This window comes from Paralichthys olivaceus, chromosome 4, assembly GCF_024713975.1.
Source record: "Paralichthys olivaceus isolate ysfri-2021 chromosome 4, ASM2471397v2, whole genome shotgun sequence".
In the NCBI taxonomy this organism is placed as follows: Eukaryota; Metazoa; Chordata; class Actinopteri; order Pleuronectiformes; family Paralichthyidae; genus Paralichthys; species Paralichthys olivaceus.
In genome coordinates this window covers 18,947,077-18,973,402 of record NC_091096.1, presented here as the reverse complement: position 1 = coordinate 18,973,402, position 26,326 = coordinate 18,947,077, and the positions used below count along the sequence as shown (strand labels likewise).

The 26,326-nt window shown below is 41.9% G+C and overlaps 3 protein-coding genes across 4 annotated transcripts; 2 read left to right on the top strand and 1 right to left on the bottom strand.

The window, feature by feature from the left end:
- Window positions 1–6,573: 6,573 nt before the first annotated feature.
- On the bottom strand, window positions 6,574–6,852 carry ccdc157 (coiled-coil domain containing 157). Its single transcript, XM_020105441.2, has one exon. The coding sequence runs from the start codon at window positions 6,823–6,825 to the stop codon at window positions 6,574–6,576; it is 252 nt and encodes an 83-aa protein (XP_019961000.2). The 5' UTR covers window positions 6,826–6,852.
- A 77-nt stretch (window positions 6,853–6,929) lies between these two features.
- Window positions 6,930–11,740, top strand: sf3a1 (splicing factor 3a, subunit 1). 2 transcript variants are annotated; one of them, XM_020105439.2, is made up of 16 exons: window positions 6,930–6,990; window positions 7,113–7,191; window positions 7,703–7,812; window positions 7,898–8,099; window positions 8,208–8,459; window positions 8,553–8,627; window positions 8,720–8,870; window positions 8,967–9,163; window positions 9,315–9,432; window positions 9,523–9,830; window positions 9,987–10,235; window positions 10,328–10,535; window positions 10,659–10,813; window positions 10,988–11,089; window positions 11,179–11,250; window positions 11,361–11,740. In XM_020105439.2, the coding sequence occupies exons 2-16, from the start codon at window positions 7,144–7,146 to the stop codon at window positions 11,460–11,462; spliced, it is 2,349 nt and encodes a 782-aa protein (XP_019960998.1). In that variant the 5' UTR covers window positions 6,930–6,990; window positions 7,113–7,143; the 3' UTR covers window positions 11,463–11,740. The 2 variants fall into 2 exon arrangements, with proteins under 2 accessions (XP_019960998.1, XP_019960999.1); XM_020105440.2 differs by lacking the exon at window positions 6,930–6,990 and having other exon boundaries at window positions 6,991–7,191.
- Window positions 11,741–11,788: 48 nt separating this feature from the next.
- LOC109641112 (TBC1 domain family member 10A) lies at window positions 11,789–21,588 on the top strand. Its single transcript, XM_020105443.2, has 9 exons — window positions 11,789–12,662; window positions 14,046–14,145; window positions 15,302–15,409; window positions 15,751–15,857; window positions 15,940–16,054; window positions 17,026–17,091; window positions 17,652–17,841; window positions 17,958–18,112; window positions 19,202–21,588. Exons 1-9 carry the CDS (start codon window positions 12,481–12,483, stop codon window positions 19,709–19,711), a joined length of 1,533 nt encoding a protein of 510 aa, XP_019961002.1. The 5' UTR covers window positions 11,789–12,480; the 3' UTR covers window positions 19,712–21,588.
- Window positions 21,589–26,326: the final 4,738 nt, after the last annotated feature.

Here is a 26,326-nt window from a genome sequence, read left to right as displayed (position 1 = left end):
GTGCCAAACAGGAGGTTTCTACCAAAGTAAACGTCTCTATACTCAGTCAGGTTCACTACTCTGAGTACTCATGAATTACCCCCTCCTCCATTAATAAGTATCTTTCTTGATACAGGTATTGATAAAGTTCCTCTGTGTCTGGTTGTGAGGCCCTGCGTGGCTGAACTCTGGGCCTGACTGCAGGACACTTTGCTGCTGGTGGTTAATGGCAGCAGCCAGTTCACCATGGGGTTCAGTAGGATGCTGCTCCAAACTGAGATGTGATGCTATAGGGGGGGTGCCCTCATCAGAACCACTCCAGCTAAACAAGTCATGCCATTCCTGAGCAGGGACATCTTGAGGAAGTGGACGATTATTTGTGTCCTCTGACACTTTGTGGACCGCTGCCCAGATCCTGTCCAACAACTCCTTGTTGTCCATCTCCTCCAAAGTAGAGTCAAATTCTGCTCTCAGGTCCATAATATTCTCAGGTGTGTAGCTGTCCATTTGCTCTGTGTTGCTCTGTGACATTGATGAGAAACTGGGTTTGAGACACTGCAACAAGCTTACATGCTGATAAATACAAATCAATGATCCAATATTATCATGTATTATGAAATAAAACTATACAAGAATCTAATACATTTAAGTAGAAGCTGTTTTGTTGTGATACTTTTTCACTGTGGTTTTGCTTCTGTATTAACCATCAGCCAATGAGCTAAATGGAGATATGGACTCTTACTATGATTTACATCCCCTGTCAACATGATTTCTTTGTAACTATGTTCTTTCAAATACAAATAAAAAAATCTCTTCTATAGTTTTCTTACAGGATCATATCACTGCCTCGTCCATAAGCAACTCATATACTTTACTGGGCCATTATAATAAGTCTCTATACTCAGTCAGGTTCACTACTCTGAGTACTCATGAATTACCCCCTCCTCCATTAATAAGTATCTTTCTTGATACAGGTATTGATAAAGCTCCTCTGAATGTCTCTCTAACCTATAGTTAGTACCTTACCTGTGTCTGGTTGTGAGGCCCTGCCTGGCTGAACTCTGGGCCTGACTGCAGGACACTTTGCTGCTGGTCGTTCAGTTCAGCATGGGGTTCAGGAGGACGCTGCTCCAAGCTGAGATGTGATGCTATAGGGGGGGGGTGCCCTCATCAGAACCAATCCAGCTAAACAAGTCATGCCATTCCTGAGGAAGTGGACGGTTATTTGTGTCCTCTGACAGTTTGTGGACCGCTGCCCAGATCCTGTCCAACAACTCCTTGTCGTCCATCTCCTCCAAAGTAGGGTCAAATTCTGCCCTCAGGTCCATAATATTCTCAGGTGTTTAGCCGTCCAATTCAGTGTTGCTCTGTGACATTGATGAGAAACTGGGTTTGAGACACTGCAACAAGCTTACATGCTGATAAATACAAATGAACGATCCAATATTATCATGTATTATGAAATAAAACTATACAAGAATCTAATACTTTTAATTAGAAGCTATTTGGTTGTGATACTTTTTCACTGTGATTTTGCTTCTGTATTAACCATCAGCCAGTGAGATAAATGGAGATATGGACACTAAATATGCTTCCATATACTATATACTATACATCCACTGTCAACATTACACAGATTTCTTTGTAACTATGTTCTTTCAATTACAAATAGAAAAATCTATTCTATAGTTTTTTGACAGGATCATATCACTGCCTCGTCCATAAGCAACTCATATACTTTACTGGGCCATTATAATAAGTCTCTATACTCAGTCAGGTTCACTACTCTGAGTACTCATGAATTACCCCCTCCTCCATTAATAAGTATCTTTCTTGATACAGGTATTGATAAAGTTCCTCTGAATCTCTCTCTAACCTGTAGTTAGTACCTTACCTGTGTCTGGTTGTGAGGCCCTGCGTGGCTGAACTGTGGGCCTGACTGCAGGACACTTTGCTGCTGGTCGTTCAGTTCAGCATGGGGTTCAGTAGGATGCTGCTCCAAGCTGAGATGTGATGCTATAGGGGGGGTGCCCTCATCAGAACCAATCCAGCTAAACAAGTAATGCCATTCCTGAGCAGGGACATCTTGAGGAAGTGGACGGGTATTTGTGTCCTCTGACACTTTGTGGACCACTGCCCAGATCCTGTCCAACAACTCCTTGTCGTCCATCTCCATCTCCATAATATTCTTAGGTGTGTAGCCGTCCATTTGCTCTGTTTTGCTCTGTGACATTGATGAGAAACTGGGTTTGAGACACTTTTAAAGTGTAAAGCATCAGAGATAAAAACACCAAGTGTAAACTATATCTACTACTTCACTACAATCCAGAAGGAAATCCTCTACATTTCAATGATCTTCATTTACATGACAAGATAAATGATAATAACTATTTTTACCTCAGCATGCAACTAGCTTACATTCTGATAAATACATATAACATGCTGATAGATGCATATTATTGATCAAATATTATCATTTATTGATATATATGTACATCATATACACATATCATAGTATAATATACATAATATTTATTTTGTTTTATTAACAATCAGTCCACAGAAGCGTGTGTTTACAGATAACTGCATCAAAAAATGTCAATGTGAGTATTACCTGTTAGGTTCACTGGTGAATCAGTTGGCTGATGACTAATAATATCAATAATTGACGTTAAAGAAAGTCAGTATTTTAGACTGAAAATGTAGATTTTCTCTCCAGGCGTCTCTCTCTGCGGTCCACTAGTGAAATGGTCAGAGTCACAAATTGCTCTGATTAAAAAGTTTAAAACTCCTTTAATCATTTTTTGTTGTCATTACAACAAAGGAGAATTATGTTGAACATAAACAACAGTATTTACTGTTCATGTTTAAGCTTTCTTGCAGCATTCAATATATTAAACATATTCTCCTTTAAATCCTCTCTCTAAGCTTTGAATTTGACTTCAGGAGACTCTAAAATCTAATATTTGTTTTTTTTCTGGTTAAGTCCTTTAAGATAGTTTTAAATACTACTTATTATATATTATTACAGTGTAAATGTTGGATTGCTCCAGATAACTTTTATAATCTGCACAGAGTTTGGCTGGATAATTGTTTTGTTATTTTATCCATATTGTTTTATTATAGAGGCTAATTGCAATAACTGCAATCACCTGACCACAGGTAGCACATAGACACCCTCTTTGTTGGAGAGATTATCAACCCAAACAAATGATGATGGGAACATTTTGTGTTGGCTGAAGCACAGCTGCTGCATCACGTATAAAACACATAAAAACTTCAATCTGTGTCTTTCTTCACTTTTATGACTTTTGGGAAGCAAACAAAAACTGTTCAAAAATCGTTTCGAAACATTTGTTTCAATTATTGTTTTTGTAGCAAGACTTGAGTTTATCCGCAGGTATTTTTATTTTTATTTAACAAATACAATACATTTGGAGACGGTTGTGTATTTTGACTCTTCTCCATTTGACTGAGCACCGGAGCATCATCTACATTCCAGACATGTACAGTATGTTTGGTTCCCTCCCTCTGTTACTTTATGTCAGCCGTGCTGCAATGCTGCTGTGGCTGTGGAACACAGAAGAAATGAACAATTAAGCCACAGTATCAGGATTAATCATTTATAAAGGAACATTGTTTAGAGTGCTTACAGTGAACTGAAGCCCATTAGTATCAGATAATTATTTTGAGTTTCCATTCATCATACCCTTGAAACAAAATGTGCTCTCTCCCTCAGTTTCTCCAGGCTGTTGTGTAGGGTAGCATTTTCCTGCTCCAGAACTTTAATGCGAATGCAATTTGCCTGCATTTGTTGCTCCATGTCCAAAAGCACATTTCCTGTACCTTGAAAAGTTGCAAAGAAAGAATATGCAAGCATTCAACATAACTACAACAGAGGCTGTTGGCAAATAAATGACTGGACACCCAATTGTGGAATCACTTTTGTAAACTATTTGGGTTCAACATCCTGTTCTGTGTATTGAAAGATAGATGATCAGTAAGCTAAGATTAAATAAAAGCCTACTCTGTGGTCGGGCTTGCACTTGGAGGCTGAGCTCCGGGAATGCCACCAACAGCTTCTCCCTCTCCAATAGAGCTTGCACATGTTCCTTCAGCTCAGCCACACTCTTCTTTAGCTCGCCCATGTTTGTTTCCATCGTCTCCTTTTCCTTTGGAAGCTCAAAACCCAAGTCCTGTTGGAAAAATATATACAAATGTAAGCATGAGCTGTAGGTTTAAAGGTTTTTATTATGAGTATTGAGGATAGGAGCGCTAACATACCTGCTGTTGTGTGAGCTGAGCCTGCAGTTGCTCCTTCTCCTCTGACATCTGTTGCAGGTCATTGCATAGGGCGCTCTGTCTCTCTTCTTTCTCTCCCAACTGCCTCTGCAGCTCTTCACACTCTTCATCAAGAGCATCCACTCTCTCCAACAAAGACCTCTGCTTTGCCTGCATTGACTGGATGCACACAAAAAAAATTAGACCTGTGTGTTCGAACACTGCTGCACAACTGATCCGTGAGGGACACCGTCAACTTCTGCTAATCTGGTGTTTGTTGTGACACTGACCTCTTGCTGGCGACAAGCGCTGTGGTACTTGGCGTTCTCCTTGTCAAGAAGAACTTGAGTTTCAGAGATGTGACTCTCTAGTTTCTGGATCCTCTGTTGTAGTTTACAACAGGCCTCTTCCTCCAAGTGCAAGGACTTCACTTTTTCCTGTAGTGCAATCTTCTCACATTCTGCCACCGAATGAAATGATCCATACAGCAATATCAATTTATTTTAAGTGCGAAACTAAGACAAGTGTGTTTCATACAATCCTGAAAGATATAAATGCTAGATTGTAAATGATATCCATCTTTACCAAGTGCTTGCAATGCATGTTCCTGCATTGCTACTTTTTCTTTTAGTGTGGAATTTCTCTCTTCCAAGGAAAACATCTCTGTTGCGAAAAATATATATATATAAACATGAGTGTTAACTGTGATTTCAATGTGGCATCATCATATTAATTTGTGAGTTTACTGCACCTCTCTTGTGTTGTTGTTTCTCCACTTGTAACTTTTTCTCTGTTTCTTTCATGGACCTCTGTGCTTTACTCAGTGAAAACTCCAGCTGGACAATTGTTGCCTGGTGTTTCTCAGTCTCCTGCTTGAAGTCTTTCCGTGCTCTTTCCCACTGAGTCCTGAATTTATCCCGCTCTGTCTCTGCTGCTGCTAAACTATCCCTAAGAGGGTGGACAGTAGCCCGCACATCTTGCAAATGTTTTTCCAGCCGGCGCAGGTCCCTGAGCTGCTCATTGGCCAACTGGGCAACATCCCCTGTTGTCATGTGTCCGAGCTCCAGGGTCTCCTCCACAGCAGCCAACAGTGGCTGCAGAGAGGATGGCAGGCCCTCACTCTGAAACAGTTCTACCAAAGCATCTCCTGTCTTTCTCAAGGTGGACTGCACCTGATGACAGGCGTTGCAGGTAGAGAGGGATGATTCCACTGTCTGAGAGCTCACACTGCGGCTGTCCACTTTAGGACAGCATGGGGTGTTGTGGGAAGGACTAAATGCTGAATGGTTCTCGGGCATAAACTTAAAGGAGCTTGATGAAGACCAGGAAGATGAACAATGTCGGCAGCTGTCACTCCTTGAGGTCATCTGGGGGGAAGCACCCGACACCATCTCTGTGTCATCACAGTCAACTCTCTTTGGTTTTGTCTGTTTCTTGATGTCTTTGACAGTGCCCTAAAAGACAGAAGAAGAGTAATGGGATTTATCCATCCTCTGTTAAAATCACCTTCTAATAAATAAAAAAATATTTACCATAAGGCTGGCAAAATCAACTAAATTACTCCAGTAGTTTCTGACCACGAGACCAACTGACAGGCATCTTTTCTGCTGGGTTTGTTCTCTCCTGTGGCTGCACCTCAGCTGCTCAACATAAGAACTGGAGCTTTGTAGAAGTAGCAGCAGTCTTGACCAGGAAGAAAGAAAAATATTAATGTTATTATCATTATTATTGTTATAACTATTGTTCCTAATATTAGTATTTACAGTGGCAGAGAGAGCTCTTTTCTATTTCCCTGTGCTAAGCTCTCTCAGCCACCTTAATTATTGGTTTTAGTGAGAGTATTATTAACATGTATTTATTAGCATTATAATTAGCAGTAGTCTTGTTCAGGAAAAAAACGGTATTACTGTTATTATTGTTTTATTTATTAAATTAAAAGCTGTGGCTAAGGGGTCAGAGCAGTCATCCTCTAACCAGAAGGTCAGTGGTTCAATCCCAGTCTTCTCTAGTCCGCTTGCCGAAGTGTCTTTGGGCAAGATACTGAACTCGAGATAGAGAAAGAGCTGCACATAGTTGCACTGTATGAATGTGTGTGTGGAACAGGTGAATGTAAAACTGTACTGTAAAGTGCTTTGTGTGGTCGTCACTAGAAAAGCACTTATTAAAAACAGACCATTTACAATATTGATTTTAGAATTAACACTAGTAGTGGAAGAGAAAGAAAAAATAACACTAGTATAATTAGTATTATTTAGAAGCATTCATCTTGTCTAGGAAGAACAATATTACAGTAATAATAATAATAACAATGTATTACCTGTCAATCACAAGCTCCAGTAAGACTATGTGGGAGTGCTGGTTGAATTCACTCTCCCCATCCACAAAGTCGTACTGGCCCAGCAGAGCCACCATGTCCAGGTTACAGGAGAGTTTGTCGGGGAACTTCCAGGAGGGGACGCGGAGCGGTCCAGTTCTGGAGAACACGTCCAGGATGGCTCCCTGAAGATCCACCAGGTCTCCCCGGAGGCTCTCGATACAGTCCTGGCGACCCAGGAACTGGCTCATGTCTGACACCAGCTAACTTCAACCCCACATCCGAGGGGGAGTGGGTGCAGTTTGTTGTCATCGAATCTCCATGGCAACTTCGACGGACTGCGGGTCCCATAATGCTTTGCGGCGTGTTTCCGGAAGCAATACATCGCCATTGGGGTCAATTTACCGCACGACGCAGTACGTGTTCAACCGCAGCATGTTTAGGATTTAAGCTAATACAGACTTATTCTAAATGTTATATTGTCGTGATACGTTTCTCTAAACTACATGCACTTTTCTCATTGACCTGGTGTTTTCAGGTAACTTTCGGTCTCACAGAAAGACGCAGCCATGCCGCCCGGGCCTGTTCAAATCATTCAGCCGGAGTCCAACAATAAGGTAACGACGAAACCACTCGGTTAGCTCATGTTAGCAATGTAGCTAACACACCGCTTCTGTGGTGAAATTAACGAACAGTAACTAACGCTTTCATTCCCGCTATGAATCTAACACCATATCATTTAACACCAACTGTATCCTACACCGGAGCAGTAAACATGTATTGTCCATCAATTCGTCAAGACGTAAATGTTAGCTTGTTGAGCTAGCAACAAGCTAACAAGTGTCAACTTAGCCTTATAGCTCAATACTTATACATATGTTCAGATAGCTTTTGAGACGCAAACCCTCAAATTGTGATTGAGTTGTTTACGGAAAGTACTGAAACCCAATGTTTGGTAAAATTAGGAGGACGGATTTCTTATTGTTATATTTCTTACTTAGGTTAATTCACTGACCTGATTGTAAACAGATCATTTCTCTGTTATAAGTTGACAGCAACTCCCACAGAAGACTTATACAGCAGATTTTAACAGGATATTTAAGTCTTGCATTGTAATTTTACCAACAGAATGATGCACCAGTAGAAGAAACCCCAGCGACCAAACCGATCGTTGGTATCATATATCCACCTCCTGAGGTCCGAAACATAGTTGACAAGACAGCCAGTTTTGTCGCAAGGTTGGTTTCTCCACATGTCAACTGTAAAATATTCTAACAGGATTTTATGTCTATGATTTATGAGCTATTTATTGTCATCTCACAGGAATGGGCCTGAGTTTGAAGCAAGAATCCGACAAAATGAGATCAACAATCCCAAATTTAATTTTCTCAATCCCAATGACCCCTACCATGCTTACTACCGTCACAAGGTCAATGAATTTAAGGAGGGAAAAGCACAGGAACCCTCTGCAGCAGTACCTAAGGTTATGCAGGCCATGCTGCAGTCCCAGCAGCTTCCTCAAAAGGTAAGACATATCATTTCTGTCCGCAGTTACTTTTATTTTATTTTTTCTCCATTTGTCTTAGCTGATAGAATTTCATCACAATGACTTACATTTTGTGTTGGTCAACAGGTTCAGGTGATTCAGGAGGCAGTGGTTCCTAAAGAACCACCTCCTGAGTTTGAGTTCATCGCAGATCCTCCATCAATCTCAGCATTTGACCTGGATGTTGTCAAGCTCACTGCCCAGTTTGTGGCTCGCAATGGCCGCCAGTTTCTTACTCAGCTCATGCAGAAAGAACAGAGGAACTACCAGTTTGACTTTCTGCGGCCACAGCACAGCCTTTTCAACTACTTCACCAAACTGGTTGAACAGTACACTAAGGTGACTTGACAAATTGTGCCTCTCTGATACTGTTGCTACCCATCATTTGTGTGGTGATTCTAAACTGTATCTTTGTTGTCTATGAACCTTTAGATACTGATCCCTCCTAAAGGCTTACTGATCAAGATGAAGAAAGAGGCTGAGAATCCAAGAGAGGTTATGGACCAGGTAATCCCTTTTTAACTGTCACTGTCTCTTTGAGTAAGAATCTAATAACATGATACCCATATTAATAAACTGTTATAATCCTCAACCATCAGGTGAGGTACCGTGTTGAGTGGGCAAAATTCCAGGAGCGTGAGAGAAAGAAAGAGGAGGAGGAAAGGGAGAAAGAACGAGTGGCATATGCCCAAATTGACTGGCATGACTTTGTAGTGGTTGAAACTGTAGATTTTCAGCCCAACGAACAAGGTAATATTACCACAAAGGTCATCACCTTTAAATGTGCAAGCCTCTAATTGTAGCTTTAATAAAATATCTTTATTGTTATCTCTTTTTTTTCCCCAGGCCACTTCCCCCCACCCACCACACCAGAGGAGCTTGGTGCCCGCATCCTAATCCAAGAGCGCTACGAGAAGTATGGAGAGAGTGAGGAGGTGGAGATGGAGGTTGAGAGTGAGGATGATGACGATGAACGGGAGGCTCGGGACAGTGGCCAGCCCTCACAACCCGATCAAGACACACAAGTACAGGATATGGATGAGGTGAGAACTAATGAAGATGTTGCAGTAATTGGTGGATGTAAATTAATAGGAATTTTTATAACTTGTATTTACTGATGCTTTGCTTGAAAATATATAACACAATGAAAGTGCTGGAAACAACATATCACAATTCTCCTCCTGGTTTCTTCAGGGATCTGATGACGATGACGATGGCATGAAGGCTCCACTGCCACCAGACAACCCTATGCCACCCCCGCTGCCCCCAACTCCAGATCAGGTCATCATTCGCAAAGACTATGACCCGAAAGGTAAGTTGTCCTTCCTTACATAAGTTAACATCATCAGAATAATAGGCTATTTACAATGTGTGCTCATCCAATGGTATCTTTTCCTCCCAGCTTCCAAGCCTCAGCCCTCAATTGCAGCTCCTGATGCGTACCTCATCTCACCAATTACTGGTGAGAAGATCCCAGCAAGTAAGATGCAAGAGCACATGCGTATTGGTCTGCTGGATCCGCGCTGGCTGGAGCAAAGAGACCGCATTATCAAAGAGAGGCAGATTGAGGATGAAGTCTATGCTCCTGGTCTGGACATCGAGAGCAGCTTGAAACAGTTGGCCGAGAGGCGTACCGACATCTTCGGTGTGGAAGAGACGGCCATCGGTAAAAAGATTGGTGAAGAAGAAATCCAGAAGCCAGAAGAGAAGGTGAGAACAGTAATTTTTTCAAATTGCACAGTTTTGAGTGAATGAAATTTCCAAAGATGAATGTAGTTGAGTTAGTACAGTTGTGATAATGGTTTGTTTTCATAATTGTTTTGTGTTTTGGTGTCCGTAACATCTTTGCTTTCCCTCCCCCACCAGGTTACCTGGGATGGCCACTCAGGAAGCATGGCTCGTACCCAGCAAGCAGCACAGGCCAACATCACCCTACAGGAGCAGATCGAAGCCATTCACAAGGCTAAAGGACTAGTGGGAGAGGACGATACCAAGGAGAAAATTGGCCCAAGCAAGCCGAGTGACATTCATCACCAGCCTTCCATCCCCTCGTCTGCAGCCAATCTACAGAAGCCCGGTCCTCCTATCACCATTGTGCCTCGCCCACCCTCCTCTGTGTGTTACTATCTTTAGAAAAAATATTTTATTCTTTGTTGATTTTTCTTATACAAACATACTTATATTCCACTAATGTATTTTTTTAACAGATGGCCCCTCCAGTGCGCACCACCCTCCTGTCTGCTGTACCTGTTATTCCAAGACCACCTATGGCTCCTGTGGTGCGCCTTACACCTGGACAGGTCTTAGCACCAATGCCTCCCATGATTTCTGCTCCCCGCATCAATATGGTCCCCATGCCGCCATCAGCACAGCACATCATGGCCCCAAGACCACCCCCAATGGTTGTTCCAACTGGTAAGTTGAAGATTTTCTTGACACCTGTCATTGGCATTTAAAATAAATATGCACCATGACATTAATACTTTAATTTTGATGTAGGCCCCCTTATTTAACATTTTTAAATTCCTCTTCTTCCAGCGTTTGTCCCAGCTCCTCCAGTACCACAACCACCCAGCTCTGCTCCTGCTCCACCTTCCCACCCACCCCCACCTCATGAGGACGAACCAATCAGCAAAAAGATGAAGACTGAGGACAACCTTATTCCAGAGGAGGAGTTCCTTCGCAGAAATAAGGTTTGATTAGAGCAATGTTCCAGCCTATATATTTGTGATGAATTATAATTTATTTTTTCACTTTCATCAGTATACCAACCTCTTTAGTTAGTGAAGCTTTGGCTGTAATAAATAAGGTCAAACTGTCGATTGGGTTTGTCATATCTTTCTGAACTAGATTGTTTTTCCTCTCAGGGTCCTGTGGCAGTTAAAGTACAAGTCCCCAACATGCAGGACAAGACTGAATGGAAGCTAAACGGCCAAGTGCTGAATTTCACTGTCCCGCTCACAGACCAGGTATGTAAATGTTGACTGATTATCTCTCTCTTTTTATGTCAGTGCACATACTGCATTATTACAAATGTGTGAATGCAATGTCTCTGCAGGTGTCTGTTATTAAAGTCAAAATCCATGAAGCGACAGGCATGGCCGCAGGAAAACAGAAGTTACAATACGAGGTAAACTTACTTTTTGACCTTATTTGAACTTGTGATGCCCTATCTGCATAGGATTTCATTATCTTAAGAAGTAAACAAACAATAATGTGTATTTTTTTGTTCACTTTCAGGGCATTTTCATCAAGGATTCCAACTCTCTAGCTTATTACAACATGAACAACGGCTCCATCATTCACTTGGCACTGAAAGAGAGAGGAGGCAGAAAGAAGTGAGCCACGCAGCAAGCAGAAGATTTTACTTATCGATGTTTTTTCACCCTGTCCAGTCATTTTTGTTGAATGGAAGTTGTATCAGAATACTACACCCCTCATACTCATCTGTAGGGAGAGCACATTGTCCTTATATTTTATCTCTGAATGCTAAAAGTTATACACTGCCTTGCAGGTATGACCTCACACTGTTAGTTAAACTTTGATTTGTTCATGAGGATATAAATTTGGTGACTGTTGAGTCATATTGTAACCCATTTAAATAAAGGAATCGAAAAATACTGTTCTGCTTTTGGTGTTTCATGATGTTTTATATTAAAAAATGTATCAACTAATACAGGACACATGCTCTGATGGCCAGTACCAAATATACTAAAGCCCAGGGATAGCAGGAGAAAACTAGTGTAGAATAAATAGGTGATTCATTAGAAATGTGAATTGTTGAGACACGGTGCAAGTTGCTTTGCTTTTTTTACGAGACATTGAAGGTAATTCCCATGACGACCACAAGGGCTGGATATAACATGAAGTCGCTGGAACAGCCCAGGACGACACTGGGTCTGTGACTCGTCCAGGAGCGGCAGACAGGCGTGATGACAGGACAACGAGCCGCCGCTGAGCGAGTTACAAACTTGCTAACCTGCTAACACAGGTCATTAATGGCTAACTGTGACAAACAAGTGAGTAACCTAGCATGAGTTTGATGAAGGTAGAGCCAGTGCAGGAATCTTTTGGGAGTTTAGGCTAACTATTCAGTGGCTAGCTAATGTAAAATCTGTTAAAGCAATCGCGTCAGCGTTGCTAGCTAATGCTAAACCTGTTTAAAGTTGTCTGACAGCTGTGTCGTGACGTTCGGCAACATTTACTGAGAAAATAGTTGTAAAAGTCAAGTCAAGAAATCATGACGTCGATGCTATTTGATCCGACAACATATGCGGAGGAGCACTTTTGACTTAGGGCTGTCAACAAGCTCGCTGGCGTTAGCTATCCTGGCTAGCCAGCAGCTAGCACTCCTGCTACCATGGCCAAAATAGAAAACGGCCGACAGTCGGTGGACACTACGAGCATCCGGACCATCAGCAGCAGCCACATAGACGACGAGAGCTCGCTGGGATCCGACTCGGAGATCAACGGCTTCACCAGCGACAGGCAGACCGATAAATATGGATTCATTGGCGGGGCGCAGCAGCACTCACAGGCGTCGTAAGTTTCCTTTAACTTTTGTGATTTACACCCATTGATTTCAACTGTGCAGTCGGGGCCAACTTGAATGTAGGTGGCGATCCAGTAATCCAGTGGAGATCAGGGGTTGAACCTGGTAGTTATGAAGACGTATTAGAAGTTGTGTTGTTGTCTTGGTGCTTGTGTACAACAGAGATCCTGGCCAGCTGCGTGGCACTGTGTGTTTTTACATATGCCCACTGTTGGTCTGTCAACATGGCTCATATGAAAACATGAGCTGGATTCATAATAACACGGAGCATCATTCTTCCTCATTCTCTCTTATATGTGTTGTTTTCTTGTGTAGATCGTATTTATCACACAACGTTTTTGTGGAGCTTTTCTTTTTCATTTGAATGGATTCATTCATATCCTTGAGGCATGTTGCAGTCTTTTTTCCTCTTCTAAGAAGGCCTCCCTTTCTTCCCTTTTCAGTGGGAGACTAAAGCCTACATTACAGAGCTAAAATAGTGGTGGGAGTGAGAGAAAGTTGTGCCAAGCTCTGGCTGTCTGTCTGGGAGCCCGCTGTTTTTTGGAGTTTTTGGCAGACTTGGAGCCACAGCTCTGGTGCCCTGTTACTCCAGGGCCTCTTTTGGCTCTCAGTGTTATAGGTAGTCACAAACCCAGAGTTTAACTCTTAGTATTTAGCAGTGAAGGTAACTCATCCCGGTTAAGAGTCACTAGAAGCCGGAGTGAGAGTTTAACATCTCATTGCACTGATCCACAAACATATAGACATTTTTTCTTCATAGAAAGGAGGAGGGCTTTCTGAAGTTTAAACACTCTTTGAAGACAATTGAAGCCTACAATTACAGCCTTGTGCTGATGAGATGATTACATAGCTTCATAAAGCATCAGCCCTCATTCATAGTGCAGGTTATACTTGCCCACATTTTCTTTTCCTGCTGGAGAATACAATGTGAAGTCCTTACTTGTTCTTGGCTGTAAATGACTTGCAGTTAAATTACATCACAAGGCGGACAGACCCTGACTGCAGCTCTTTGAGGTTGAACACACTTTGCCATTTAACGGGTTACATATGAGTTTTTGTCTTCTATAGTCTCTTCAAAGCTAGTCTAGCAGTTGTTATGTTCGAAGGAGTGTACAGTTTACTGACTGCGCATGAGTGATGGCCACACACAGATTTCCTTTCTGAGGATGTTGTCTCTCTTGTGTTTGTTACAAACACTCAACCTACAAGAGCCACCATCTTATTATTTTGAGGTTTATTCCCAACTGACCTTATTAAAAAAATACAAGTTTCTTTTACTTGGCAGTGCTTACTTCCCAAATAGGAAAGTTCCTTAGGTTGCATATTGTTTTAAAGAATTCAAAATGTGATTCTCTTCTCTGTTGTGTCTCCAGAGCTCAGGATGTGCCTCCAGAGGTGCTCAGGCAAAGGGAGGTGAAGTGGCTGGACATGCTCAACCATTGGGACAAGTGGATGATCAAGAGATTTGACAAGGTCAGCACCAAGTGTTAACTCATTAACACAAACTGTCAGGTGGCTTGTTTTGATTGTCCAAATCTGAATAGGTTTTATAAATCTAGTGTCTGATCTCTGCCACCATTTTCACATTCCACGCAGCTGTTTTTTTTAATCCTGCAGGGTTTTGTACACAGCAGGATCAGGCTAGGTAAATTACATTGCCTAAGCATTGGATTGCACAAGGATAATAATTTTGCAGACACATTGTTTGCAGCTTCACTTGTCTAGCTGGTTCTCAGCTGAAACGCTCTTAGTGATTCAGCTCAAAGATGCAGCCTCAACTCTTTTCCATGAATCAGCAGCAGGGCAGGACACGACCCATCCCTTTATCTCCCTGTGTACCGTGTGACAGATTGACTGTCTCAAATTCAGGGTGGGGCTGTATAGACTTCCTGAAGCTGCTGTAATAAAGTTCTTGTGAGTTTATACTATAGCTGTGCAAGTCAACTCCTCAGACTGAAAATCCAAAAGTTGTTTCCACTTCTCTGTTTTGCCGATATGCTCAAAAAGTCTTGCACTGAAGGTCAGAGTTTCTAATCCCTTATTGTGTGTGTATTTGTTTTGTTTTACACAAACTTTACAGGAGAAATTGAACTCTCCTTGGGGAAGTGTGCCAGCTTCATATCAGAAAAGCAAACAAGATTGACCATATTTCAGTGTAATCAATCTGTTGCATAAACAGTAGCTTGTGACTATGTATAACAGATTATAGTTGTGTCTCTGCTTGGACACATCACATATGTTTTTGCTTTATGTTTTTTTAGTTGATGTTAAGTGGATATATCTCTGTGCACTATTAATGCATACAGGATGTTTTGGGTTCATTCAGGACACTATAATTCTGTTTCATTTAGACTTTTTATGTACTGACAGAAATCTAAAGCAAATGTCTTGTGCACAATAACGTAGTGCACAATAACTTTGAAGTAGTTGTTACTGAATATGACACAAATTTGCTTTGAGCTGTTTTGAGCAGATAGCTACATTTTGAATGAATTCAAGAAGAAAAACCAGCACCATGTCATACATACTAGTTATCACAGCAACTTTTTTGTCTGTGACAAGTCTATGTCACACTTGTTCCCTTTGTATGTTGCTTTATTTTATGAACCTTTTTGCCTCTGTGGCTCAGGTGAGGCTGCGGTGCCAGAAAGGAATCCCTCCTTCCCTCCGAGGCCGTGCATGGCTCTACCTGTCTGGGGGGAAGGTGAAGAAAGAGCAGAACCAAGGGAAGTTTCAGGTCAGAGAGCTTCTTCTTTCATTTCCTCCTTACAGCTCTATTTTGTACCCTTGTTTAGTGTTACATTTCATTTGAATTTGTTACTGAAACAGTGACTGTCCTCCATAGTTACTTCCTCTGTTGAGATCCCAGATTAGATTTTTGTGCACAGCACTGGAGTTTTTTTTAATAGCTAATAATAAAACATTTTAACTTTGTAGGATAATTAAATGGAGTTATTTTTATGCTAGAAGTTATCCTGTGATCACTGATTCTTATGGAATAACTACTTTCTGAATTGTAGTTTGAAGGGCCACAGTGCTTTTACTGTGTAATAAAGTCTCCTCCATGTGTTTGGCCAGGAGCTGGATAGCCAGCCAGGGGATCCCAAATGGATTGATGTGATTGAGAAAGATCTCCATCGACAGTTTCCTTTTCATGAGATGTTTGTGTCACGGGGAGGACACGGGTAAGTTGTGAGACGTGATGTTTGATTTGTTTGGCATTTCATTTGTCTTAATTTGTCTTATCTGTATGTTGATTCTTCACAGACAGCAGGATCTGTTTCGTGTTCTTAAGGCCTACACTCTCTACAGGCCAGAGGAGGGATACTGCCAGGCTCAGGCTCCCATAGCCGCTGTGTTGCTCATGCACATGCCTGCTGAGGTACTGTATACTTTCACTCCACCACAGACACCATATAAAGTATCTCCTTTGGTGTAAACATTCTGTCTCCATACTGCGCATTACTGGGGAATGATTAGTTGCCTGTGTTAAAAACTAAGATCTGAAGGTTTGTTATATTTTGCTCTTTAAACTAGAAATCACATGAATACCGCTAACTTTTATTTGTGACCTTGAAGAAGTCTATTTTTAAACTGAACAGCGGTAGACGGTAGAGATGATGTCATCAGGAGATAAATCCTGGAGCGGCTCCAAAGACTGAATAATGGATCAAGCAGCCACAGTGGCTTGACAGCTGTTTATGTAAATGTTCTGATTCGCAGTGATAAGCTGTGTATTCAAATAAAACTAGCTTCAGTATCGCTGTCACTCCACAAACCCACATAATGAATCACTCATTGTTTGATGCTGTATTGTATATTCCAATAGATTTGGGACAAATTGCACTTAATCTTTTATATTGCACGTGTATAAAAAGCCTACATTTTATTTTATACTGCTATTGGGTATAGAATTTACACTGTTGCCCACAGAATTGATCTATGACTGTAATTGGGATGCAGATGCACGCACACGATGGTCACTGACGGGTGTTACAGAGACTAAAGAGTGAAAGACAAGATCTCATGAGATAGAAAGAACTGCAACTGAAACTGTGAGGTCTAACTTTCAGTAAGGACGGTAACATTGTCATGGACCATGGTGGGAGCATGTGGTAGCTAGCAGTAGTACGACAAATTCTGCTGCACGAAGTTAGAGTCTAATATATTAATGTCTAATAATATTATCTAATAATATGATTTTATTTTATTTATTTTATTTCTTCCCTTATATTTTGCGTTGCTACTCTTGTGCTGCTGTGTCAAATTTGAATTTTCTCTACGTCAGAAAGTTTTATTATGGGACTAAAACTTTCTGGAGTTACGTGACATCATCTGTGTTTGTCTCCACAGGATGCCTTCTGGGGGCTGGTCCAAATTTGTGAGAAGTATCTTCCTGGCTACTACAGCCCTGGCCTGGTGAGAATGAAATACAAACAAGCATTAAGATGAGCTCACCATGAGAAAATATGACTTCATGTGACACTGCTGTTACAAGAGCTTTAATCCACACTGACTTGCTGAGCTGACTTGCTCGAACTGGAATGCAGTTTTGTTATTGCAGACGTAGGAATTCTGTGGTTATAAGCTACTGATAAAACCAGGGAGGCGTTGTCAGACCATAATTTTACTTTGAGTTACTTATTTGCCCAGCTACATGAATGAACTATGTCGTGTAATTACTTTTGTTGTGTGGTTACTGTCTAGTATGCCTCCGCGCTGGATGATCTGATATAATTCTTTTTAAGTGGAATCAAGAATTCTGGAATGAAAGTAAAGCATGAAGCTACAAAAGATGTTAGGAAATCTGGGTTGTCATGCAGTGAGTGTGAAATGATTTACAAGTAGAGCAACATGCATTAGTACTTTTTTTTTAATGGACTAACATCCACGTGTGTATCAAGTTTCTGACCTAACAATGCAAAGTACAAAAGTTTTTGTTTCCTCTTTCAATGCTTTCCTACCTGTGTCTCTTCCAGGAAGCTATACAGTTAGATGGAGAGATCCTGTTCGCTTTGCTGCGACGTGTCTCCCCACTGGCCTTCCGCCATCTGGAAAAACACAAGATTGACCCCATCCTCTACATGACTGAGTGGTTTATGTGTGCCTTCTCCAGAACGCTGCCTTGGGCTTCTGTGCTGCGTGTCTGGGACATGTTCCTCTGTGATGGTAAACAATAACTTGGAGTGCTACACCTTCAGTGATACACTTTCCGTGTTGTAGACAAGCATTACTTCAGGACTTCTTCACACTGAATCTCACCTGGCTCTATCTCCTTTTCTCAGGAGTGAAGATAATCTTCCGTGTGGGTTTGGTGCTGCTTAAGTGCATGCTGGGGACCCGGGAGAAGCTGAAGGCCTGTCAGGGCCAGTATGAGACCATGGAGCTTCTCAGGGCCATCGAGCCTCGATACATGCAGGAGGGTTACCTGGTCCGAGAGGTAAGAGCAAAAGAGCAGCAACATGTCACCACAGAAACAATCCTTTAACAAGAATCCATGTGTTTCAAGGCTTTTGAGGCAAGCTTGCACCCTGCTTAATTGTGACTGAAATTCTCCATCAGTTACAGGCATTATTAGTAAAATAAAATGGTTTATATCACACAAGGGCTGGGTCATATAAAAATATGGCTACCTATATCTAGAGATGCTCAGACACTGAGCCAGTCTAACAACCTGTGAATGGGAAGCAACCGATCCATTTCATCAATCTTCACGATTGTTTTTTGTTGGCTCTCATACACAGAGTATCTTCATGTAGTTATGCCTCTGGTGATGTTCAGAGGCCCCTTTCTCTGGGCTTCACAACACCCATAGATTGTATAGGCAACAGCTTGCTGAGAACATGGAGGGAGGGAGGAGTTACGGCTGATGAAGCTGATGCTAGTACTACTGTGACGTCAAGTAACAGTGAATATTGTTTATATAACCCTAAACTGCTTTTTCACATGTTTAAGTTGTAATATGTTAAGTATATTTTTCATTCAGATTTTAGATGGATATTTATAAACAGGCTAAATCTACCTTAAGGAGAGAATATGGATTATGTGCTTTGTGTTGTTGTTGCTAAAAGTTGTATTACACTGGCAAAATCCTTTAATGGTGTAGTGTGAGGTTGAGGTTGTGTCATTGGGGATGGAATAAACAGAGAACACAGAGTGTCCACAAATGTAGCCAAGGGAACAGCAGAGTCTGAGGGAGTGATTTAAAGTGGCACAGAGACAAATTGACTAGAGTGCTGGCTGGACAGTGTCTGGTTCCTGTATGTGAGTCTTGTGTGAGTGTCTGTCCATGTTAACAATACCCCCTCTTATACATGAGGCTGTCTCGACAGTGAGTGTTGGTGTATCCACAGCGGCCCCATGGCCCTTTGGCATTTACTGACAAAGTTCACATTTTAGCACAATGGTCAAACATGGAAGGAACATATTTTCCAGCAAGGGCTGCTCTTGTTGCTTCATATTTCCCTGACTATGATCTGCTGTATATGACTCCAGCTGTGACCTGGTGACGTGTTTCTTCCTGTTGCAGATTCTGGAGGTGCCAGTGACCGCACGAGACGTGGAAAGAGAGCATCACACCCAGCTGAAGCGCTGGAGGAAGAACCGCGGAGAGCTTAACTTCAAACCGCCTCCCAGGATGCATGGCGCACGGCTCGTCATGTTGGCAGAGCCGCCCAGGCGCCAGGACCTGCAGCAGAACCCCACCATTGTACTGGAAGTGCCTCAGCCCACCCCGCAGCTGAAGAAAGGCAAGGAAGAGAAGAAGAGCAAGAAGAAGAGGAGCATGAAGAAATCCCCACCCATTATGGAGATCCCCAACCCTTACCCTCTTTCAACCGACCCTGCGCCTCCACCTCCACCCACCGAGCCACCTGCCCCACCTCCGGGGGTGGAGACAGCCGAGGCTGTGCCACAAACTGAAACAAACTCAACTCACCAGCAGCAAGCGTCTCCTACAGACCTCCCTCCTGCCAAAGAATCTCTTCTTCAGCGATCCACACAAAGCCTTAGCAGCACAGACCAGGACACATACCTGTAGCTCCATGTCTGTCATAGTGTGTGTGTGTGAATGAAACACCAGCACTCATCAGCCAACAACCAGCTGGCTTTGTCAGGGTCTCTGACTACCCAGCATCACTATCACAATTTTTCTAGTGTTAGACTGTTTTTTATTCATTCTTTCATTGCAGAAACCGTTATGCCTTTGATATTATTGCTGTTACATAAACAGAGTTGCTAAATGTAAAACTGCTTTGATGCCATTTCTCCACATGAAGCTGTTGTTATCTCCTGTTAATTTTCTTCAGATCTAAATGTCCTGTTTACAAGGGAGACATGTTACTGTGTTTTTGGGAGCAAAGTCATTTCCTCAGAAAGGTGTGGTTTCATTTCAAATTCAAATTTAACACAATAATTAATTTCAACTTCAGTAGTCATAGACTGTGTATAAATTTGGACGTGAAATCTCCACTTCCTTTTGTAACTGTCTAACTACTTTAGCCATTGTATTTCATGAGGGCCTTTGTACAGTAGAGGGCAGTGTTGAAAAGGTTTCTTCTTACCTGTCAGTAGAACTCATCACAGCAGGGATGGGCTTCCTTTTAGGATTCACTCAGTTTGGGAGATATGAGATTGATGTTGAATTTTTTTCTTTTCCATTAGGGAAAGACTTTCCCAACTTACATTTCATGTTTTATATATTTTCAATTTTCAGCTGAAAATGATCATCTTCAATTCATGACTTCTCCCTACATTGAGTTCGTGCAAGTCTTCTTTTACAAAGCACAATTATTTAAAGAACAGTGTAAACATTAAGTTGTGCTCTCATGTTTTTCAGTCTGTTAAATAGACACAGTTAATCTCTGTATATCAGTGTGCCAGGCACATCTAGCCACTTTAAATCTACAGTAATTCATGTTGCCTGGGCAGCACAGAGGAGAACACATTCCTCATAGTGTCACACGTCTGCCTTGTTAAAAGCCAATCGTCTAAAAACTTGCCAAATTTAAATCTGTGTAGTGTATGTGTCTGTGTGTTTCCTGTCACAGCCGGGGCAGTGTTGGTGCAGATTTGTTCTGACCATTCAGTTGACATAGCTCAACTATCCATTTTTGGGCCAAGCAGATCTTCATGTTTATTGGGTTTATTTCTTTTTTTAATATATTATTGCTAGAATTTCCAAAGCAAATGAAGATCTCCGACCGCTTCCTGTGACCAGACTTATTCCATTAGCACAGACGAGAGATCATTTGGAGATTTCAAGATTTACTGGGGTCTTTGTAGCATTTCTTGCATGACAGCCTGACTAATTTCTTTGGGAAATGGGGAGAAACGCAGGGGTTTATAGGCTCTTTTGTTTTGTTACTTTCATCACAATGAGAAATGAGAAAGGGAGATCTGAGAAGCACAAGTACATATGTGGGATGTGTCTGTGTGTATACTTAATAAATAAAATTCTACTTTAAAAAATGCATGTATAGGTCAGTTATAAACAAACCAATGTGGTTTAAAAGAATAACACATGTTCAAGCAGTCACTTGTCTATATGCAATAGTTTTTAGTTGCTTGTATTTCTCACTTTACATATGTTCTATTTTAATTTAATGCTTTTCTGTAGATATGACATGTAAAATAATTTGTTTTGTAATGAAATCTATTTTTCAACATTTGATGCCATATTTTAAGAGAAACTCTAAATCAATTGCAGTCTCAGACAATATATTTTACATCTTTATTTGTAACACTAGAGGGGAAAATGTTTGTTCATTTGAAATAAAGGGGGGACTCCTGCCTCTGAAAAGACCTTTCCAGAATTTTATCCTTGACATTGGGGTGACAAAAGACGTTTGACAACCATGATGCAGTCCGCATCATCGTGAGTTTAACTTTTACAAATAAAGTTTTATTTAAAGCAAACTTGCAGCATTTCCATTGTGTTTTGCATTTCTTTATTGTATTTGCAGTAGCATAATGTTGTCTGCGTTTTTAAATGCTATGTCTCATGTTGTCCAACAGATGGTGCACCAGAGTCATCACTTTGAAGAGAAACAGTGGTTCCCAACGTGGACGTCAGAAGAAAAGGTAAAAGGTTCCCAATGTTTTCATTTCCATTTTTTAATGCATACTTTTAATAATGTGCTGAATTCATTACAATTACATTCATTATATTTTGCAATACAATTAATAAATATGCCTCTTTAATATAACATAACTGCTCCTCCTATCAGTAAGTGTGTGCATGTGTGTGTGTGTGTGTGTACCAGCAGCTAACCAGCATGTCCAGGCCTAGTGTGTCACTGTAATGTCCAATCTGAACATACTGCATATTATAACCTCTTGCAAAGGACCATCACCATGAGCCGACCCTGGAAGGAAACCACATTAGGTGGCAGAGAAAACTTTGATTATAAAATCTCAGATACCACTGTATAGTAGCCTAAGTTTAGTACAATGTTGAATTCTCAATCATCAATATAATTCTGCAATGTATATTATTTTATATCAAATCTATCATCTCAGTTCATACTCTGGTACAGTGTCTTATTAAATGGGAGTCCGTGGTCTGTGTAGGTGTGAATCCATTCATGACACATTTGACCTTTCTCCTCTGAGGCTTTTCTTATCAACTTGATCAGAGAGGAAAAAAAGGACAATTCCTGCTGCCTCTCCTCGTTTAGACTAATGACAGTTAACTACTATGTTCTTAATTTGCTGTTTGACCTGCCCGTGCCTCTTTTCTCCACCTTGAGGCGTTGGGGCCATTTGAAGTTGTTGCCACAGGCTTTAAAGAGTTCATCGTAAATTGCTACCTTGATGACCTCAGTAAGCCCGCTAACTCGTTTCCAATCGTCCAGCAAGGCGTGAGCTGCAGCTGTTGACCTCTGGCCATCAGTGGCTCAGAGTTGTGATCAAATGAGATGGCATCAAGTTGCAGGTGATGTGGAAACAGTCATTTGCCTCAAAATAACTAAATTTATTCATTGTACATTGTCATTGGGATGCAAGGTGCATGTAGACATGATTCATACAGTATCGTCTTGTAAAGGGAGTACCTGTCAATAGCCATTAATCATACTTACCCATGATGTCATTCCACCCAGGCCATTATGGACCATTACGGGATCTGTTGATGTTTGCCCACATGAGGCACAGCAACAGTTAATGCTCTAGGTCCCTGAGGAATGCATGCACCGTCACGCTTTCCCTCTTTGCATCGGACACCTGGCCCTCTTTCAGTGCCACCGTTCCATTTACATCTCAAAGGGCCACGACCAAGAAGGCTCCCTCTGTGCTCCCTTCCTAACTCCAGAAATGATCTGATTTATCTCTTCATCAACGGAAATATACGCCTTTAGAGGGCCATCCCGCCTCTCTCTCTCGTCTCCAGCTAGCAGAGATGGGAGAGCGAGCGGTAAAAGGGGAGACTTGTGATCCTCCGTGTGATCCCGGACCCAACGGACCCCTGTCACAGTGCTTGATTCATGTGATACGGGCGACTCTCTTTCTGCTCCCAGGCTCAATGTGTTGAGGCAAAGCAAAGGCGCCTGTGTTCCTGAGGTATCCGATTCCCACGTTTGATGGAGCATGACAGGTTGGCTCAGGTCAAATTAAAAGGCAGGAGTAACAAATATGAGGGCAGACATTGTGATCGTCTGTGCAGGTGAACTCTCCGTGGCAGCGGGAAAAAAGGTTATTTATTGCACTGAGGGAAAACATTAGTCTTTGTGTGGGAGACATTAAGAGGGGGATCCCTGTGAGAGGGTCAGAATGGATAATTGAATCACCTGAGTGTTGTTCTTTCTCTTCGGACCCACTTCTCGCCAAAGGAGAATCTGTCACTATTATTGGTCTTGGTCTTCCTTTCCATACGCAGACCTTTAAACTGGATTGTCTATACCAGCCCTTTATTTTTGCAGCAAGTACAGTTCCATGGAAACATAACAGCTCTATTTCCAGACATAGCTTTGTAAATATCCTCCATCTTCTGGCTCCTGGGAGATATTTCTGACCACCATAAACACAGACGACTGTTAAATTACGTTACTAAACCCTGCTAATGTTTTAAATCTGGACCCGTGCCTATATCGCTCAGCTACTCCATCATGGGTATAACAAGGCTCTGTGTATCTTGGAAAATGGAGTCTTGGCACCTATGTTGTTTCCATTGTATAATTCCTGCCTCCATTCATGGTCTTACACATGACTACATATAAGGCAAATACTTAGCAGGTACATTTAACATAGAATAACACCCCAAAATTTCTCCTGGGTGCATTTAGCAAAGTACTTTAAATGTCATCACTCTTCTCATTCGGGCTACTCCCGGTGGACGGGCCGGCCTGCCTGAAGGACGACATGAAAATTATCACGGGTCAGGGAGGGGGAGCTCAACCACATGTTTATCTTAAAAAAAAACACAAAAAAACCAAGACCTTCCTTGCTCAAGGTTTAGTCTGGACCCTCAATGCAGCACCCTGCAACAATAACACACAGTACATTTAGTTCATTGCTCTTAATTTTTCCGTTAATTCTAATTTTCCTTTTTTTGTTTTTGTGCAAGAAATCAGTGAAGCACAACACAAAGCAAACTGATTATTAATACAGTAGAGGATGACCGCCCATTACCATAAAGTGAGATAAAATAAAACTATGGACACTATAGGGATTTATATTAATCGCATACATAAACATACATTTATTTTAGGTTTGGCTTGGTATGAAAGTTTTGCAATGTCTCAATTACACCCCCCTAACTAATTTCAGCCAACATGTGTTCATATGTTGAAATCTTAATTATTGGCTCAAAAGCTTTAAACCAAATGAACAGTTATTACCACTCGGCTGAGAGCTGGGTTCACTTTAAAATGACCAATTTATACAGAAGATATTTCTTTATAGTACATCTCACAAGAAAATGATGACATAATGAAATGAAATATACTTTTTGTTTATGGAAATAAAAGATAACGATTCTTTGAAACCACTCTTCCTTAAAGGTTCAGTGTGTAGAATTTAGTGAGATCTAGAAGTGAAGTATCATGTTGCAGCGGAACACCCCTCACCTCACCCTCCACTTTCAAACATGAAAGAGAACCTGTGGTAGCCTTCAACAACAAGTCAGACAATTTTGATGAAACACACTATTGAAAACATCATGAGGATAATTTTATATTCAATTTCTGCCAATGGATCCCTTTCACCTAAATCTTACACACGGAATCTTTAAGCTAAAAGAAATAAAATATACCCTTCCCCCTACCCTGACACCCCCCTCCCACCTCCGACTATGTTTCATACAGTCCTTTAAGCAGATGTTTAAAAAATATTAAAAACCCGCAGCCAGTTTCAGGTTTTAGGGGTTCACTCAAAACAACAAGTCAGTCTGTGTCGAGTGAGATTCCAACATGCGGGTGAATGGTAAAAAGGTAAGTGAGGCATAGTAATTGATTCTGCTAATCACCTGCATGCTGCTTCGCCTACAGGACATTTCAGCTCTGAACGATGGGCGTGTGGGGGTTACATGGGGGTAAGTGCTGCACACCTGTGTGGCTGTCATGTTCCTTGGGGACTTTTGGGCTTTTCATTTAATCGCGCACCCCCCTACCCCCTGCACCCATCCTCCTGACCTCTGGACCTCCTACATCCCCTGGCTCAGTGGAGCCAGAGGCGTGCACAATTATGGCTGTAAAATCACGTCAAGCAAATGGAGCTTAAGCTGCAGCCACATTTCACCTGAGATCTGTTGACTTGAGTCCGTCTTCTTTTCCCCGCTGCAGGCAATTAAAGCTGTCACTATGTTTTTTAACGTCTTGTGCTGTGACGGAGCGATTCTTCAGATTTGTTTGACACAACTGGAGGTTTCTTGGTCACAATTCACAGTGCTGCCCACAGATGCAGTGTATGAATGTGTGTGTGAATGGGTGAGTGGCGAAAAACTGTACTGTAAAGCGCTGTATAAATACAGGTCTTTTACCTCTATCCCCTCTCACTTCTCTCTGCTGCGTGGCCCCTGTCCTCTGCTTTTTTGGGGGGTGGCACTGATAATCAGTAATTAACAGAGCCAGGTAGAGAATAAGCTGTTAAATGGCTCTCTCTACGGGTGTTTGTTTACATGTGTGTGCGCCTGCCGAGGCTCCTGGCCAGTTGGGTGATGAGTTACAGACACAGATGGTGGGCATCAGCAGGCTGGCTGGGGGCAGATTAGCAGCCTCCCATGTCTGAGCAGCCCCCGTCCCAGCCCCGCTCCCACTCCCACTGAGCCCCAGAGGAGGGCCTGTCTGTCTGTAACTCTACTCACTTTGGCAAACCTCATGTGTTGATGGAGGCCGACCATGGGCTTATCTCGTCTCATTCCACCACCAGCGGCCCTAGCAGGCTCGGGGCTCCAGGAGAGGAGGGGTGGGGGTGTCTGGTGGGGATGTCTGTGTGAAAACAGCCTTGTTTTGAGAAGGTAATGCTGTTGCCCTTTAGTGGCACAGATTTTGCAATCAGGAGTAACATTACACCACTGAATGGAGCCTTATCTGTACATATTTGTACTTTCATAGCAAGCCATCTGGGTTTTGAACCTTTTTTTCTTCATTATCACATAAATTATAAGCTGTAACCCTGATGTGCTCGTGTGTGTGAATGGCGACTGCCACATGTGCCACCT

What these genes read in the sequence shown, in the direction of transcription:
- sf3a1 (XM_020105439.2), top strand. Translation starts at nt 7,144, where the DNA reads ATGCCGCCCGGGCCTGTTCAAATCATTCAGCCGGAGTCCAACAATAAG. An exon ending in CCCAGCAGCTTCCTCAAAAG is followed by an intron (nt 8,100 to 8,207) that starts GTAAGACATATC and finishes GTTGGTCAACAG; the next exon opens with GTTCAGGTGATTCAGGAGGC. An exon ending in CTGTCCCGCTCACAGACCAG is followed by an intron (nt 11,090 to 11,178) that starts GTATGTAAATGT and finishes ATGTCTCTGCAG; the next exon opens with GTGTCTGTTATTAAAGTCAA.
- LOC109641112 (XM_020105443.2), top strand. Translation starts at nt 12,481, where the DNA reads ATGGCCAAAATAGAAAACGGCCGACAGTCGGTGGACACTACGAGCATC. An exon ending in CAGCAGCACTCACAGGCGTC is followed by an intron (nt 12,663 to 14,045) that starts GTAAGTTTCCTT and finishes TTGTGTCTCCAG; the next exon opens with AGCTCAGGATGTGCCTCCAG. An exon ending in GCTACTACAGCCCTGGCCTG is followed by an intron (nt 17,092 to 17,651) that starts GTGAGAATGAAA and finishes TGTCTCTTCCAG; the next exon opens with GAAGCTATACAGTTAGATGG.
- ccdc157 (XM_020105441.2), bottom strand. Translation starts at nt 6,825, where the DNA reads ATGAGCCAGTTCCTGGGTCGCCAGGACTGTATCGAGAGCCTCCGGGGA.